Source organism: Plectropomus leopardus, chromosome 3 (genome assembly GCF_008729295.1).
Source record: "Plectropomus leopardus isolate mb chromosome 3, YSFRI_Pleo_2.0, whole genome shotgun sequence".
NCBI classification, from domain to species: domain Eukaryota; kingdom Metazoa; phylum Chordata; class Actinopteri; order Perciformes; family Serranidae; genus Plectropomus; species Plectropomus leopardus.
In genome coordinates this window covers 36,029,982-36,047,426 of record NC_056465.1, presented here as the reverse complement: position 1 = coordinate 36,047,426, position 17,445 = coordinate 36,029,982, and the positions used below count along the sequence as shown (strand labels likewise).

At 40.2% G+C, this 17,445-nt stretch overlaps 1 protein-coding gene across 1 annotated transcript in view; it reads right to left on the bottom strand.

Annotated features, from left to right (window-relative positions):
* The window catches only part of tgfbr3 (transforming growth factor, beta receptor III), a 100,929-nt gene that overhangs the window by 58,229 nt on the left and 25,255 nt on the right, over positions 1 to 17,445 (bottom strand). The window contains exon 3 of the mRNA XM_042483744.1: positions 8,085 to 8,272. Within this exon, the coding sequence (XP_042339678.1) occupies positions 8,085 to 8,272 (188 nt within the window). The remainder of the gene's footprint in view (positions 1 to 8,084; positions 8,273 to 17,445) is intronic.

Below are 17,445 nucleotides of genomic sequence, written 5' to 3'. Positions count from 1 at the left end.
TTTAAATGAGAGCAGACCCCAGACGGAGCACTATGCACAGTCACTACTGAGGTGTTCTGTTGCACTTAATAACTCAGCTTCGGTGTGTAGATTGGCCCCGAGCCAAAGTGCGTGTGCTCTGAGTCAGGTCCAGCTGTGCATTTCTTTCTGTGGATAACAGTTCAGAGCCCTTCAGTTAATGCCCACACTGAATGGGTTCGCTGGTGCAGGCAGGAAACAATTCATTGCTCTCACGTCTTCACTGGAAATATGGGACAAACTGCGAGCCGCGACTTTCACACATGCATGTGAAAGAGACGCGGAGCAGGCCTCACACATTGTAGCAGGATGTGTGTGTGTTTAAAAACTGGCTGAAATAGACCATGTGATCCCTTTTGTTCGCATTAGTCCATGCACACAGTGTGTGTAGTAGCAGATTTATACCTCCACCTGGTCAGGGCTTCGCTGTCTCTAAGTGGCTGATTTACATCACAGATTTACGCAAAACTTGAGCGTTATTTTTGAAATGTCGATAACACAACTGTGAGATGTCTGTGTTTCCACTGAGTGATGTTCTGCGACTTCTCCTCTGGTGATAACACTCCAGTAACCATGGCGATGGATGTTCAAAACATTAGCAGCTTTATTTCTATTGCAGCCACCGCACTAGCCGCCATTATTTATCATTATTTATACGTGGGAGCGGCCACGTATGAGGGATTTCTGGGACCTGATAGTCCACAATTTTACCGAAGAATTGTGGATTCAAAACTTCCAGATGCATCATGAGGGAGCCAGTTCCTACTGAAAAGCACAAAACCAATTGCAATTTTGTGAAATATAGCTTTTTCGAATCGCCTGAAATACCACCTCATGCAAGCGTGAAAACCTTTGTTGTGGGGCAGGAGCAGGAGCCAGTCCTATTGACAAGCACATAGCATCATGTGACCAATAAAAGCCAAAAAATGTGTTTCCATCGCAGTTTTTCTGGCGATTGGGTTAAAATGCCAGTTATTAGTATTTTGCAATTTTTGCATCTCACAGCATCTTTAAGTACTTACAAAAGTCCTATCAATTATTAGTAGTAGTACTATTATTATGATCATTATTGTTTATGACATCTAACACAGATGCAACCAAAATTACAGAACCAACATTTATGTGATGCAATAACAGCTCTTGTAGCTGCTGCTGCATCATGAGGGAGCCAGTTCCTACTGACAAGCACATAGACATAGCAACATGTGACCTAGAAAAGCCAAAAAAGTGTTTCCATTACACTTTTGGCTTTTTAGAATCACCTTAAAATACCACCTCATGCAAGCATAAAAACTTTCTTTGCCATAAAAGGGAGCTTTTTCAGAATTGATGTGATTCCATTGGGCATAATTTATATTTGCAGTTGCAATTTGCATAATTTTAGGGTTAATGGAAACCTGCCATACTGGGCCACATGTTGTCCTCCAGCAGCCCTGAAACCCAGACAGTCAGTCCAGCACAGCCGGAGCTCAGCCACAGGCACCTCTTGTGCTGCCGGCCATCGCTGAAAACTTCCAAATACAGTCTGCTCTGTGGCGCAGACACCACTTCCTCCCCCATCAGCAGAGGTGAGGAGGAGCTCCGAAAATCTACATAATCACAGACTGACCAGGCACCTCGCTGCTGCCTTTGAAAATAAGCAAAGGACTCACATGCAAAAGCAAACATCTGAGAAGACTCATTACTGAGAGTGAAATCGATGTGGACGCTTCCAATTCTGACGATTAAAAACGCTCAAATTAAAGGAATAGTTCAACATTTTGATGAATATCTTTTTTTTGTCTCCACTAAACCCTCTGAAACCTGGATCGACATCAGTTTTCCAGTGATGCCTTCAGACGGCTTTTACAAGCATTGAAACCTAAGAAACTAAAATTGGTTTAATTACTTTGTTTAACATGAAACTTGTCAAGAAATGTCTGGAAATTTAAAAAAAAAAAAAAAATAGGAAAAGGTGACAAGAAAATGAGTTGGAAAATTAGCTATGTGGAAATTATTAGATATTATCCAAAAGAGGACAAATGTCCAGAAAAGTATATTTAAAATCATCATATTCTATATTTAAAAGTATTTTACGTAAAAATATTTTTTTTAAATGTTGGGAAAGATTTTCCAAAAAACAACATTTATTATATTATTATAAATGTTATATAATATAATTTAAAATATTTATTGTTATTTTAAAGCCCCCCTTTTTCAGGTTATTCCCTTGCTGTTTTTTGTTTTACTTTTTATTTTTTCTGATTTTTTTTTTTTTAATTATTTTTGGGGGAGGATTTTGTGTACTTTTTTTAAAAAAAAAACTTTTTAAAATTTATTTATTTATTTTTTTTTTGGCTTTAAAAAATATGTTTATGAAAGAAATCAAGCTTGTTTGCTAAGGTTTCAAAGGGTTAAAGGTGTTATTGCTTGACTTAATAACTGATTTTCAGGAGATTATTTTTTAAGAGAAAGAGGTTGCGTTTTTTTATGGTTTGGTTTTAAGGAAGTTCAAGAAACCTTCCACTGAAGAGATGAACCTCCAACATCAATTGCTTTAAATTTGCTTCGGAAATAAGGAATAAGTTTCATGCTTTAGACTCACACTGGTCAGGGATAAATAATAAGGAGCACTGTGGTGCTTTTTCACAGCCTCTTAGATGAGAGGATCCTTGCCAAAATGTGGCCAAGGATGTTAAGATCTCCTTGGTTTAAGGCTGTAATTCCTTTTTTCCACTGGATTATCACCTCCTCCAGTCACGAAATATCACAGATCAGGGGCAGATTGAGTTAATGAGGCCGCAGTCTGACGCACAGTGTGCCCTTCCACACTGAAGGCTAAGCGCTCGGGAAGACGCTGCTTGTGTCCGAGCAGGCCAACCTGTGCCCCCGACCCAGGTGGAAACGCAATCAAGGACCAGAGTGGGAGTGGAGATCTTATCTTATCACCAGCTCCACTCACGGAAACGAGTTTCTGCCGGGCAACCTAATCTCCGCCAGAGCTGAGTGACCTTCTGCAGCCAAGGCCGTAGGCAGGCGAACAGACAGCTGGATTTCTGCCTCCTCCGCAAAAGTCCTCACTTGACCATGGAGGTGATGGGTTACCAACAGCTGGATAAATTGACGTGAAGAGATGGATTTCACAGGACCTCAAACTGAAGGTTTCACTGGACTATCTGTTACAGTTTTGCTGTGAGTGCCCATTTACGGAGCTAATTATTCTGGACATCTGTTAAGAAAGTGTAATGTCAAATAAATGCATAATTTTGCCTAAAAAATGCATAAAATTCAGCACAGAGCCAAAACACTACAGTAAAAATAATTTAAAAGTCCAAATGTCTTTTATTTCACTGATGCACTCATCCCTCTGCTTTAAAGCCAAATAAATAAACTCTGCAGAAGAATGAAAAAATGTTAACTTTGGACAAAATAAACGAAAGCGTGCAAAAATCACTTTTACGACCAGACCTGTCAGTTGACTGTGCTCATGAACCATTATTTGGTCCATCACCAGCAGAAAGGTCTCCTGAGAGCAAATCAAAATAGGATTTAGACAGTCAGTCTCATGGGCTGTGACAGCCTCAACAGCAGCAAAAAATACAGTTAAGATCTTTTGGTTTTCTTAAAGGAATACTTCATCCCACAAAGGGTCGTTTGTGCATCAATTACTCATCCTGTGTTACGCTGAATTCATAAAGAAAACGTTTCTCTCATGTGCCTCTGGTGAACGAAGAATCCCAAAACAGAGCACATTTTTGATGAATTGTAGTCATATGAGTCCATGTTTAACAACAGCAAAACCCAAAACATCCAAGTGATTCCAACACTTTCATTTATATGAGGCGGCCACAAAATCTGCCACAACGTCTACAAAAAACCGGTCTCAGCCGAGGCACTCGACTTCAGGAAAAAACTTAAAATGCCTTTGTTGCATTGGCAGGTGCTAAAGGTCGAACATGATTAAAAACAATTACTTCTTTGACGCGTTTTGGCGTCCAGCCTTCTTCAGGAAGTTCAAACAAGCCGTGATGAAGCGAATACAATCCGATCAGTTCATTTCAATCAATAATTTATTCAACGTGTGTATCCGTTCGATTCATTATAGGTTTGTTTGTAACTTCCTGAAGAAGCTTGGACACAAAAACACGTTGAAGAAGTAGCCTAATAGTTTTTGTAGATATAGTGTAGTAATTTCTAGTAATAGTTTTCATGTTCTACCTTGCCAATTATCTGCATCAGCATTCACAGCGCCAATAAAATTAATGAATTAATTAAAAAGTGTGCATATTATACAGTCTGCAATACATGCAAAGAAAATGTCAGCGTGGGAGGAACTTATTTAAATTTTCACAGAACTTTACAAAAAAACAAAAGTTGCTGTGAACTTGCTGTACTTTATGTTGAAAGTTTCAGTTTGTTAAAATCATTTAAATCGAGTTTTATGTTGGAGTTTGTTGTATTCTGAATTTTAAATTTCGACAGAAATATTTTCATTGTTACTGTAAATGCATATCGTGTCAAATATTGGTTATCGGTATCATTAAGTATTAATAATTGATATCAGTACCAGCCCTAAAAAATCGTCAAACCCCTAATACAAAAGGGACACACAGAAGCAAAACAAAAAAATTCAAAAATTGTCTTATTGTTTGACTTTGGTGTTTTTAAGGGTTAGTTTGGATTCACCAAAGGCACAAAATAAAGCAAGCAAACTAACTGTTTGGGGCAGTGGCAGACCAGCAGCTCCTGTGTTCAGAGAGGTAAAATTACTGTTTTTGTTAATGAAGCATTGAAAAGTTTCACTTTCATTTCAGTTCCCTGTTAAAAATTGCCATCAGGTTGGGAAGTCCTGAGTATACGACTAAATCACTGAGACTTGGAGTAAACGAGTTGTGTGAGATTTTGTGAACTGATGTTTTGATTCAGGGTTGCTGTTGTTAAAATTTGTCACTAAATACTCTGAATCATGCATTTCATCAGTTTTTCCACATTTTGGATTTTATGCTCACTGCAGAGGCATGCGAGAAAAACAAAGTTTTCCTCATAAATTCAACATAACAATGAGTGAGTAACTGGCAGACAAATGATTATTTGGGGTGAGGTATTCCTTTAAGTGTCCTTGTTTGGCAGAAGTTTAAAAACAATTAAAAATAACTTGTCATTTTTGTCACAAATCCTAATGAACTTTGTTTAGCACTCCACAGTCTGTGCTATAAAAGGTGCCTGCATACTTGTGTGCAAACAGGGTATACGTGCAAAACCAGAGACCATCAAGCTGGGAAAATAACATTTAAATTTCGTGCCATGTTAGGCCTAATTTGCCCTATTACATTCCATTTCTGCTGTAATGTTTTTTTGCGCGTGCATGCATTGTATTTTCAATGCATAAACAACCTCCTGCTCCACGCGACATAATTTGAAAGATTGTAATTAAAAAAACCTGCAAACTCTCAGATGTAAAAGAAGCCCTGTAACTGCTACACGTCCTCCACGGTACTTTGTTTGGAGTAAACATGAAAGATTACAACAAAAGACAAATCCCTCTCACTGTTATGACCACAGAAATCTATCATTTCACTTTGTGCAGCAAAGCCTCAGAACAAGCACAGCCACTGAAACCAGAGAGTAATTTCTGTATTTACCTGCTGATGCAGCACACTCTCTCTCTCACACACTCTCTCACACTCACACACACACACACACACACACACACACACTGTGTTTCTGTATGTTTGGCCTTGGCAGCGTTAAAGCCGTCATCAGCAGCAAAATTGCAATGGCAAGTCTATACATGCAGCCTTTGAGACTGCTGAGACTGAGGGGGAGGGGGGTGTGGGACAGTTTTCAAAGGCCTTGGGCTCATGATTCATCTCTAAACTCTGTCTAACTTTTAAAAGTCCTGCGCGAGATGTCCTGTGCAGTACCTGAGGAAAGGGAGGGGTTTTAAAACCCGACTTCTGGAGCGCCGTCAGGAGATGCGCTGACAGTTTGAATGAGCACACTGAAGAGATTCAAAACAAATATGCGGTTGGAAAAAAACTTCAGCACAGACATTTAAATGACTGACTAATCACTGTCTTGTTTTTCACCCTCTCGAAAGTCAAGGATTAGGTGAGTGCCATGTGATCGTGAGGGCTGGGACCGAGTGTAGCCTCCAATAACAGTGACATCTTAGAATAACAGATATTCGTTACGTGTTAGAAGCTTGTTCACACCTTTTTCAGCTTTAAAGCAGCAAAAGTTTTAAGCAAAATCAATGAATTTGCCATTGGGGTGATGTAAAAATGCACATTTTTTCCACATTAAGCTCAGCCTCGGTGAAGTTTAAACCAAAAGTTCGCACCATTTAACTATACATGAATCCCGGAAAGTACCAGAAGTAAAAAAGTCGTCATTACTGCGGTGACATCTCCCTCTCTCCCCCGCGTGTTTGAATGCAAGCTGTACTGGGAGGTGTACAGTTTTCTACTTTTACCTTTACTTTCTGTGTAACGTTACTTCTGAAAACGGTGTCTCAGAGTTTGGGAGGAACCTGTGCAGTTCTCAGCTGCTCCAACAGTCGTGGCAAACTTCAAACTTTGTAAAAAACTGAATGTGAAATACTTTACTCAATAAGAGGACCCCTGTCTGAGGCGGAGGGAGAGTGGGGATGACAAAGGGCCGCAGGCTGGAATCAAACCTGAGTCACTGCAAAGCCTTAGTTTACACAGAGCGCCGCTCTACCAGGTGAGCTAGAGGTCACTGCTAATTTCAAGTAAATTTTATTTTCAATTTTTTTTTTTTTTTTTTTTAATGAGGCGATACTTCAAAATGCAAATGATACAGCTTTGATCTCTTTACTGAATTTAATTATGTATAATCTGAAAACTAAATGCTGGGGGGGCGGGTGAAACAGAAACAAACATTAGCACGTTCCCACCTTGCAAGCTTGTCAAACTTCAGCTCACCAAAGTAGTTTAACAACTCGCCCTGAAATAATCGTCCTTCAGAAAGCCTCTATCGCAGCCTTTCTTATGGGTGAACTTTACTGTGCCACTCCAGTGTGTCCTTTCCTATCTTGCTTTGCCCAAGAAGCTTCCTCTAAGGAAAAGGGGAAAAGGACCGGCCTCCTTTATCAGAGCCGCTGGTTAAAAATAGAGCAAACAAGGGCGGTGGAAATATCAACTGCAGCAGAGCGTGCACTCTTTATCAGACTCAACAATAGAGTCCCCAGAAGATGAGACAAAGTGGAGGAAAGATCATCTCTCTTCGGACTGTAGTGGTAATGTTAAAGAATTCAACTGACTGTGAATATGTGTTAGGAGAACTGTGAAATGTTTTGCTGTATACTATGTCTTTAAAGTCAAATCTTAACTGTTTTAACCTCTGAAATATGAGCAAATTGGTCTGATTTCTTTCAGAAACAGGGGTGAAAAGGCAGCAATGTCTCACAAAATGCAAGAAATCTGTAAAAGCTGAAAAAAGACAGAAAATTATTTTTATAAAATAAATGAATTTAGAAAAGGAGGGAAATGTGCAGAAAACTATAGTTTTAATTATTTGAATTATATACCAAGGATTATGTTACAGAAAGAATATATATTATAATATTTTATTTTATAAATATTGTCATTTAATTTTTTTGCACTTTTTTTACAGGTCATTTGGAGGGTTTTTTTTTGTTTGGTTGTTTTTTTTGTTTTTTACTATCTATTTTTGACATTTTAAAGGTGATTTTTCTTTTATTATATATTTTATTATTGCCTTTGATGGACAGGACAGTTTAAGCGTTAAAGGGGGCGACAGAGAGAGAGGGCGACATGCAGCAAAGGGCCGAGTTCAGAATCGAACCTGCGGCCGCTGCTGCGAGGCTATAGCCTCTGTATATGGGGCACCACTCTATCCACTGAGCCACCAGGCGCCCCTACAGGTAATTTTTTTGTAACTTCTTACTAATTTCCTGTTTAGTCTTTTTCGGGCTTGTTATGTTGCTTATTGCATTTTTCCGTGTTTTTGAATTAAATCAAAATAATTTGTTCAGGTATCAGAGGGTTAATTATGGTGGCAGTAGCTTGTTTGTTTTTTATGTGTTACTAAGAATGACTCACTTCAGCCGGGGTGCTGTCTGGTCCCTCTGGAGCGTGTCCTCTCAGGTTGATGATGTGGACCTCCTGCGGGAGGCTGCTGGTGCCTCTGCTGGCGCAGCCTGACAGGGCGGTGAAGCTCTTCAACGTGGCCTGCACCGGGTGTCCCACCCCCACCGGCAGCAGCTCACATGGGCTGCGAAACAACGGCCCTGCGGCGAAGAAAAAAAATACAATAGGAATAAAATGCTACTGTAAGTGCAGAGATTCAAATGTCACGTCTCACATGATGCTGACTCGTTTATCTGTCCCAAGGCCACAATAATCTACTGCAGAGGAGAGTTTTACAACAGAAAAGGGAACGCAGTCGTCTACTTTTCAGCACGTAGAACTTAAAAAATAAAACACCTTCATCTTTCAGAGAAATTTTTAATGTCATTCATTTGATGCGAGCTGTTGGTGACTGTGGTCTAAATTATTTTAACAGTCGAAAAATCATCTGAAAAGCAAAACACACCAATAAATTGCACATAAATAATTCAACAAGTCTAGTTTTTCTCAGTTCTGTGTAAAGTTTTTTTTTTTTCCTCAGTGTAGCGTCGCTCAGTCTGACCATCCATAAGCCCAGTAACATGTGAGAAATGTAATCAACACACTGCGCTCCAACTGGAAGTCCCTTACGGCAGTTTTATTTTCCTTGAATGGTCAAATTTGACCTTCTGCAATCTCTCAGGAGGAGAAGCAGACTTCACACTCTGCGTGCACTCTGTCTTGTAAAGCTTGTAACCAAACATTAGCTGTGACCTTCATAGTTTTCTCTGAGATGTGACAAAATCCTGGACAAAACATGGTCTTCACGGTAATGCTCCACTTTACGCTGTCCAACAATCAGAGCCGCTGAAGCAGGCGTATGTAACTGGCATCACAAAATTACATACAAACCGCTGTGCTCAGGGTTCTAAAAAGGTCACCAGTCATGTTGAAAATGAAGGAAGCTGCTTTATAAAAGGCTGGAGAAATGCTAAACATAAAACAATCTTAACAGATCTGAGTCTGTTTACAGGTCTTCTTTGGGAATTTGGTATGAGCGAAAAAGAAGTTGGAAAAACCTTCAGTGTCTCCAGAAGAAGCTGCACAAAGTTTGATAAGAACTTTACTTGTTACTGAACCTGTAACCAAACAAATCGGGTTGCATTGTGGGCAAAATAGATCCAGATTTTGACAAGGGAGAGATATCCATGGAATAAAAGCATGACATCTCTGGTGCTTTTGTATCGTTTTTAATGCTATTTTTAAAACTGTCTCACAATAGGCGGGTTTCCATTCGAGATTTGTGCAAAACTTCAGTGATATTTTCAAAATGTGGATAAAACACAATTGCGACTGTGTTTCCACTGAGTGATGTTCTGCTGCTTCTCCTCTGGTGATAACATCCCAGTAACCATGGTGATGGATGTTCAAAACATTAGCAGCTTTATTTCTATTGCAGCAACCGCACTAGCCGTCATTATTTACAATCGAAGGCCATGTAGGCATTTTATGTGCACAACAACGGAAAGGCGAGCCCCTTATACGTGGGAGCGGCCACGTATGAGGGGTTCTGGGAGCTGATAGTTCATGATTTCACAGAGGAATTGTGGATTCAAAACTTCTGGATGATCTGCTCAACTTTCTCAGAGTTATATGATGCAATAACAGCTCTTGTGGCTCCTGCTGCATCATGAGGGAGCCAGTTCCTCCTGACAAGCACACAGCCACAGCATCATGTGACCTAGAAAATACTGAAAGTGTTTCCATTGCAGTTTTGGGAAATATTGCTTTTTCAGATCACCTGAAATACCTTCAGATCACCTGAACTCCCATGTATCACAAATTTTTTTGCGATACATGGGAGTTCTTTCGAAATTGACACGTTTACATTGGTTGCATTTTACGCTTGCAATTTCAATTTGCACAATTTGAGGCCTTCTGTCATCAAAGAAAGCTAAATTGGTGCTTTTAAGAGAAGAGATGAAGAACAATGACTGTTAAAATAACTTTCTTATGATCCTACATAAGATGGTACTTCAACTTGTTTTAAAAACTGTGTTGACACTGGAAAAATAAACAGGTCAAACTGAAAGGTTTGACAGGCCTTCCCTCACATTTGCAGTCTCATGAGTAATGTTATCAGTTATCTGATTCAGTCATAACAAACAATCAGTTATTTTATCTGCTATGAGATTCCATTTTGGTGAATTCCCAGCAAAATGCTACAGACACTTATTATCTCTCTTTCACTCTCATTTCGGTCACAAGCAGCTCTGACGACAAAACCCAGTGACTGAGCTCGGGTCAGTGAGGCAGAGCAGCGCTCAGCAGGGTGTGAGGACACTGGAGCTCAGTCTGCCGGGTCTCAATGTGTGTTTTGTCTGCCGCACAGTCGGCTGTAATGAACAGCTCGGTGATCTGTGAACGCCCCGGCTACTCGACTTAAACAAAGTTTCACCGATGTTTACAGGATCGCGCTTAACATCCGCATTTCGCTCTTGCATGATACGGAGCTTCCTTTGCAGCCACAAGCTTTTTTTAACAAGCTTCACCACAGCTTGACATCTTCCTATAGCATAAACTTCCTTTATGCATCTGTATGACCCACTTAAACGCATTCACATGAAGTCAGGGGTGGCACTAAAGCGCAGGTTTTGAGCAAGGTACCAAACAGCTCTTTTCCATTAGCGGCGTCGTGTATACGATGAGAGCGTCAGCGGCCTGGTTTTATTCCACAGGGGTCAGACCGTGTGTTTTACCCCGTAGCCTGGTGCCAGCCGAGGCCCGCTCACATTTCAAACACATCGCGCTGAACAGCAATCAGATGGAGCATTTGGAAATCATTAAAGTCTGAGTGAAAGACAGTTAGATAACAATGTTAAATTCCCCCCCAAACTGACTCCAAAAACAGTGCCTCAGCGGTGGGGTACAACTCGGGGGGGAACTTTTTTTTTGCAGAACACATAGCTATTGTTTTCCCTTTCCGCGCTGTCCTATAAGCCTTTAGTGCATCAGCATAAAGCCAGAGATTATATATGGCATGGCTCCCCTGCTCTTGTTTTGAGAAAAAAAACACAGAGGCTTTATTGTTACCATATTTGTCTCTGGAGACAAATCCCTTGACAGATGTCTCAACCTGGACTTCGTGCTGTCTCTTGAATCACTCCGAGCGCAGATACATTATCTAAGAAGATTGGGAGCGTACATATATTAAAAAATGGCTCTTTCTATGATGATAATGGCAAAAAGCTGTGGTGCATCAGTATTTCAACCCCCGCTTAACCCCCCCCCCCCCCCCGTCTCGATTTTCCTCCCAAAGGACCCGAGTCTAACCATGCCATCAAGCTTCACTCCCACAAACACGTCTGAGGGCAACTCACTTTTTCCCCTCACACACGGAGAATAACAAACAACTGCCAGACAAACAAAGAAAAACGTACTTCTCTCTGGGAGACTGCCAAAAGATTACAATGCCTATTGGGCAATGATGTGATATTTTAATGGCTTAAAAATACAACGGCGAGGGGGAGACATGTGGGAGGAAAGGGTACCATATGGAGAGGAAAGTAGGGCACGCAGAGTTTTGTCGTATTGTTTTTGCTGAGCTGAAGACCGGCGAGGCTTTCATGACATTTTTAGGTAGTCATTTTCCCCAGAAGATGATTCATGATGATTGCGGTGACCTCCCTGACTACCACTTTGTTGCTGACAAAAGATGAAGAAAACAACCCCTTTGGATTTTAATGATGCTGCGGTCGTCACTCTGGTGCCACTCTAACGACGAATTTTAGCCGAAACACAGCCCTTCCTGCCTAAAGGGGGCAGCAAAAACAAGCTGATACTCATCACAGAGCTCAACAGAGCAGCCCAACGAAAAACGGAAAGTCTTTCCTTTGTGTTTTTAATAAAATCTGTGTTGATATTACAACATTGTGAAAATGATCCTCATAAACATGGGTCCACAAAAACAACTGAAAACGCTGTAGTATGCATACCAGGCCAGTAGTAGTAGTAGTAGTACACTACAGAAGAACCCATGTGCGTGAACGAAGTGCAGCCATGACGTCACCGTTGTCACGCTAGCTGCTTATTGCTGCTTACACAGCGTTTTCAAGAGATTACTCTCCGGATGATGCCGTTGTTGCGCACAAAAAGCCAAACCGCAATAAAAGCTTACTGTCTCATGAAAGAACAACTAGGTCTGTTCTGGCCTAGTTGCTCTTTTATGAGACAGTAAGCTGTACACGGGCCTGTAGTAGGCCTGTACACATCAACAAAACCACACACACACACACACACACACACACACACACACACACACACACACACACACACACACACACAGTGCTGTGTTCACAGGTCTGCTCCTGGCAATAGGACTGCAGTCTTTAGCCAGTTTTTAGCAGGTTAACACAAGTTTGAAGAAACCTGCATGCTATGGTTGGACGATATGGAAAGTCTTATCGCGATAATGTTTTTCATATCAATCAATATCAATATATATCACGATATACACCAAATCACTATTTCTGTCGAGCTTAAAGGTTCCCTTTGACTCCTAAGTGAGATATGAAGATATCATAACCAGTGATGCACGATAACGGTTATTTCAACCTTTGTTGTGATCGCTGCAGATTTACATGTTGTTCTGCTTGTTGTTGGAAGGAATCAAACATCAGAAATCAGTTTATTCTTTCAGCAGAACCGAGCTGGAAACTCACTACACCTGAACTCAAACTACATCCAGCGTGTCCTCTCATCATGTCCTCTCATCATGTCCCCGTCACACACACACACACAGAGCAGAAGAATGGAGGGGGGAGACGGTGTCCACTTAGACCGGTGTTCAGCAGCGGTTACTGTAAGCAGCGAGCACGGTGATACATGACAGAGACACCGGCGGAATATGAGAGCGAGCGGACATTCAGAGACATCGGCTGGAGACATCGGCAGAAGTCACCGGTGGCAAACGAGAGTGTTGCGGACATTCAGAGACACCGGTGGAGACACCAGTAGAGAATGAGGGCGAAGCAGACATTCGGAGACACCGGCGGAGACAAAGATGGAGAATGAGGGTCGAGCAGACATTTGGAGACATCGGCAGAGACACCAGCGGAGACACTGGCGGCGAATGAGAGCAGAGCAGAGAGGGCAGAGCGGAGAGAAGAGGAAAAGTTATATCGTGATTGATGTCGTTATCGTTTTATCGCCCAGCCCTGCTGCCTGCATGTGGTCATTTTGATGTGAAAAAGACATTTTACTGCAAATTACTCATCATGAGCTACAACGACATGCAGCATTTTCAGTGTAATCTAAAGTACATCTATAATCCCAAACATATAAACATTTAACTCTTTGAAACCTGAACAAATTGACTGGATTTCTTTAAAAGACATGGGGAAAAGGCAATGAGCGACTTCAGAAGAAATTAGCCAATACATTTCCAAGAAATAAGTAAAAAAGAAAAAAAGGGAATTATAATTAAACTTTTTTTTTTTTAATCTATAATTTTTTAAAAAACAGGAGAGAAAACAAAAAAACAAGGAAATTACCTAAAAATTCTTAAAAATTGTAAGAATTCTTTAAAATAATGATGATGATGATAATATGGTTCTCTTGCTTTTTCAAAAAAAAAAAATAGATATATAATTTTTCAGCTCTACTAATTTATTGTAATTTGTGGGAAATTTCTTGCCAAATTGCTCATTGCCTTTCTAACCATGCCTTTGAAACAAATCAAAGCTATTCGTTGAAGGTCCAAAGTATTAAATATTTGTGAGAGGTGACCGTATGCAGCACGAGAAAAGTTATGTTGATCAAGAGCTTCAAATTGTTAAAATATACTTTTGAGATGATACAAAGCAGACAAAGGCCCTCATAACTCATTCAGTTGTTGAGTTATTATCCATCACACATGCTATCGACATCAGACTTCAGCTTCAATGGACAGAGAGGAGTTTGAGAAAAAAAAAAGCTTGGCCGCGCCTCAGCTTTGTGTCTTCTGTCACCTCGTCCGCCTTTCTCCCCCGCTTCTGTCTGCCCTCCTCTCCCTCTCCCGCCATGTTTCCCCTGGTCATCGATGGAGCACAGAGTATGTCCTGTCCAGCTGCTACGAGTGCCTTTTAGCTGGCCGGGCCAAACGCCCACAGCGGAGGAATGAGAGAAGCTGTTGTTCAATCTGCCTGAAAAACAAGTCCAGCCTAGGCCGACCCGACACTGCAGACTGCACCACAAATACCGCCTCAGCTCAGCAGATACAGCAACATCTGATGGTAAAGCTGATACTCCAGCTGTAACAGTAATCTCTGAAATTTATTGAACGCCTTCAGACAGATGAGCGTACCAAAGATGAATGCAGAGAGCGTAACCGTAACTACACCCTACAAAGAAATATTCCCCAAAAATATCTGTTGTGTCCATCTAGACCATTTTGTAGCCTGCAGCTTCCCACTTTGGCACCAAATTATTGTGGTAAACGTACCGTACAACTCTATTGTGGTAACGCTACGATCTAATATCCCCCAAAACCTCAGCAAATTACATGTAAATGATCTATTATCAAAGGAGGTGCAGGGTAATAACAGTGCATTTTTGGGCTCGACATTCATTTTCAAAACACTGGAATTAAAGTGGTGAGATGCTTCACTGATGATGAAGCAAAATCTGATCCATAATAGCGGACACACTGTACATTGTAATAAGATGAATGACCCTAAACCTTCATTATACTGCACATTAACCCTTTAAACCCTGAACACACTGGTGCGATTTCTTTCAAAAACATGAGCAACTTGGTAAGAAAAATGTTCCACAGCTGGCAAGAAATTAGATTTGGAAAATTATTTTGTGAAAAAGCTAGGGGAAACTGTATTTCTCATTGTTAAAAAAATTATTATATTTTTTTTAAAAAATTAAAGGCCATTTGTTTGTTTGTTTTTTTTTTTTAACTTTCTTTTAATGCGTGTATGTATTTTTATTTATTTATTTCTCCTAATTTTCAGGTAACTTTCTTGTACTTTTTACTAATTGTACTAATTTCTTGCTCATTTTTGTTACAGAATTATTATAATTTATTCATTTCTCAGTCTTGTTTGGGTTGTTGGCTTGTTAACCCTTGCTTCTTTTGACTATTTGTTTTTGTTTGGTTGTTTTTAGACATTTTCAGATAATTGTCTAGTTTGTTTTTTTGTTTTTTTACCAATTTCTTACTAAGTCTTGTTACAGAATTATTATAAAGTATTTTAGCATTTTTTTCTTTTTCTTTTTTACAAATTTTCAGATAATTGTCTTGTATGGTTTACTAATTTCTTGCTTATTTTTGTTATTATTATTATTATTATTACTTATTACTTTTTATTGAAGCACTTTTTCTCAGTCTTGTTTGCCCTGTTTCATTTAAATGTATTTGTTTAGTTTTTCTCAGATTTTCAGATAATTGTCTTGTACTGTTTTCTAATTTTTTGCACATTTTTGGATCATTTTTTCTTTGCTTATTGCCTTTTTCCCGTGTTTCCCACCTACCAGGTTTCGAAGGGTTAATCTCAGTCTAGCCAAACACGGCATACTGCTGCAGCCGCAGCATAATAAAAGGCAGGAGAGCTCTATTCACCAATCTCCACTTTGATTCCTCTCGAATCATTTTGTTAACATGCGTGTGAGGGGCCCGAGTTCTCCGTGTCAGGCGAAATCAGCAGCAGCGAGACTTTGGGAAAACCTAACATGGACAAGACGGCCAGATCCCGATCCGAGCCAACAGACTCAACATCTCATCATCCCTCCCCTCCGACCAGCTGTGAGGTCAAGCCACATTCACAATTCATAAAAAATTAAACTATGATTTGAAATGGTTGAGTAAAACTTTGGCTACCGTCTAAACAAGATACAGAAAAACGTGTTCATGCGTTTATGTTCAGCAGGCCGGACTATTGTTCAGGTGTCTTCACAGGTGTCGGTAAAATCAATCAGACAGCTGCAGGTCGTCCAAAATGCTGCTGCCAGATTCCTCGTTACACCGGCCCTGCAATCTCTCCACCGGCTTCCTGTGTGTCAAAGGATGGATTTAAAAATCCTGTGACTCGTCTCTAAAGCACTAAATGATCTCGGGGGTGAATACATTTCTGATTCAGCTGTGATGCATCCAGATCCCTCAGGTTATCCGGGACAGGTTTCAGCGTTCCCAGGATCAAAACCCAGCAAGGTGAAGCAGCTTTTAGTTTTGATGCTCCTCGACTGTGAATCGAACTCCCCGAATACCTAACGTCTGCTAAAACGGTTAATTTATTTAAATCAGGGCTACTGTGGCTTTTTTCTTGCGTTGCCTAGAAAAAAAAAAGTTTTAAAAGAAATAAAAAAATCAGAAAGTCTGTGAATATCTTTTCTGTATTTGTAATATTCTGCAAAGTTATGAACGTAAAAGGTACAGCGGGTCAGATTTAGGGGGATTTGGTGACATCTAGCAGTGAGGACTGCAGATGGCAACCAGCTGAAACTTCTCCCGGTTAAAATTCCTTCAGCTGTCATTGTTTAGGAGGTTTTTACCAGGAGCCGAATTATCTGCAGAAGTTTCATCCTCTCCAAAACAAACAGACCAGCTGATGAAAACCTCTAGAAACACTGAGTAAAGTAGTTTTACATTGAAAAATAAATGTTTCTCCGATGCAGTTTGGCCTGTGAGAGACGGTCGTCAGCCCAGCACCTGCTAATCTGTGCTCACTTTTTTCTCTGATAACTTAACATCCGAATTAACAGCCGAATTATCCGCAGAGGCCTCTTCCTCTCCAAAACACACAAACCAGGTGATTTAAACCAGTTAAAACACTAAAAAAATAGGTTACAAATCAATGTTATTTTTCAAGCTATTGTCTGCTTAAATGTCCCAATCTAGTGTTTTGTTTGTCCATTCTGGGCTACTGTAGAAATATGGCTCCTTGTTAGATATATATTAACGACAACAGAACAAATCTTATTTTCAGGAATTTCCTTATTTTCTTACAATGAAGCAAACAAACGTATCATATTATACTCCATTCCTGTCAATATATCCCCCTAAAATCTTAAATTTGGTTAATTTAGAGGTTTTAAACATGCCTCGTGGAGATTCAGCTCACTCCTACATATTCAAATCTGCCCTTTTAGCTGTGCATGCTGGGATCTGTGCCAGTTTCAAGATCTGAAAAAAACTCTGTCACGGGGGAAAAAGTTTGAAAGAATCTCGAGTAGACTGGGTACCTCCAAACAGCCTGTTCTTTGTGGTTTAGAGCTCAGTGTCTTTCTGACAGCTGGCATACTTGGAGCAAACAAACAAAGGATGAGAAATCCCTCTTTATTTAGTCAACAGAATCCACCAGAAGATGTT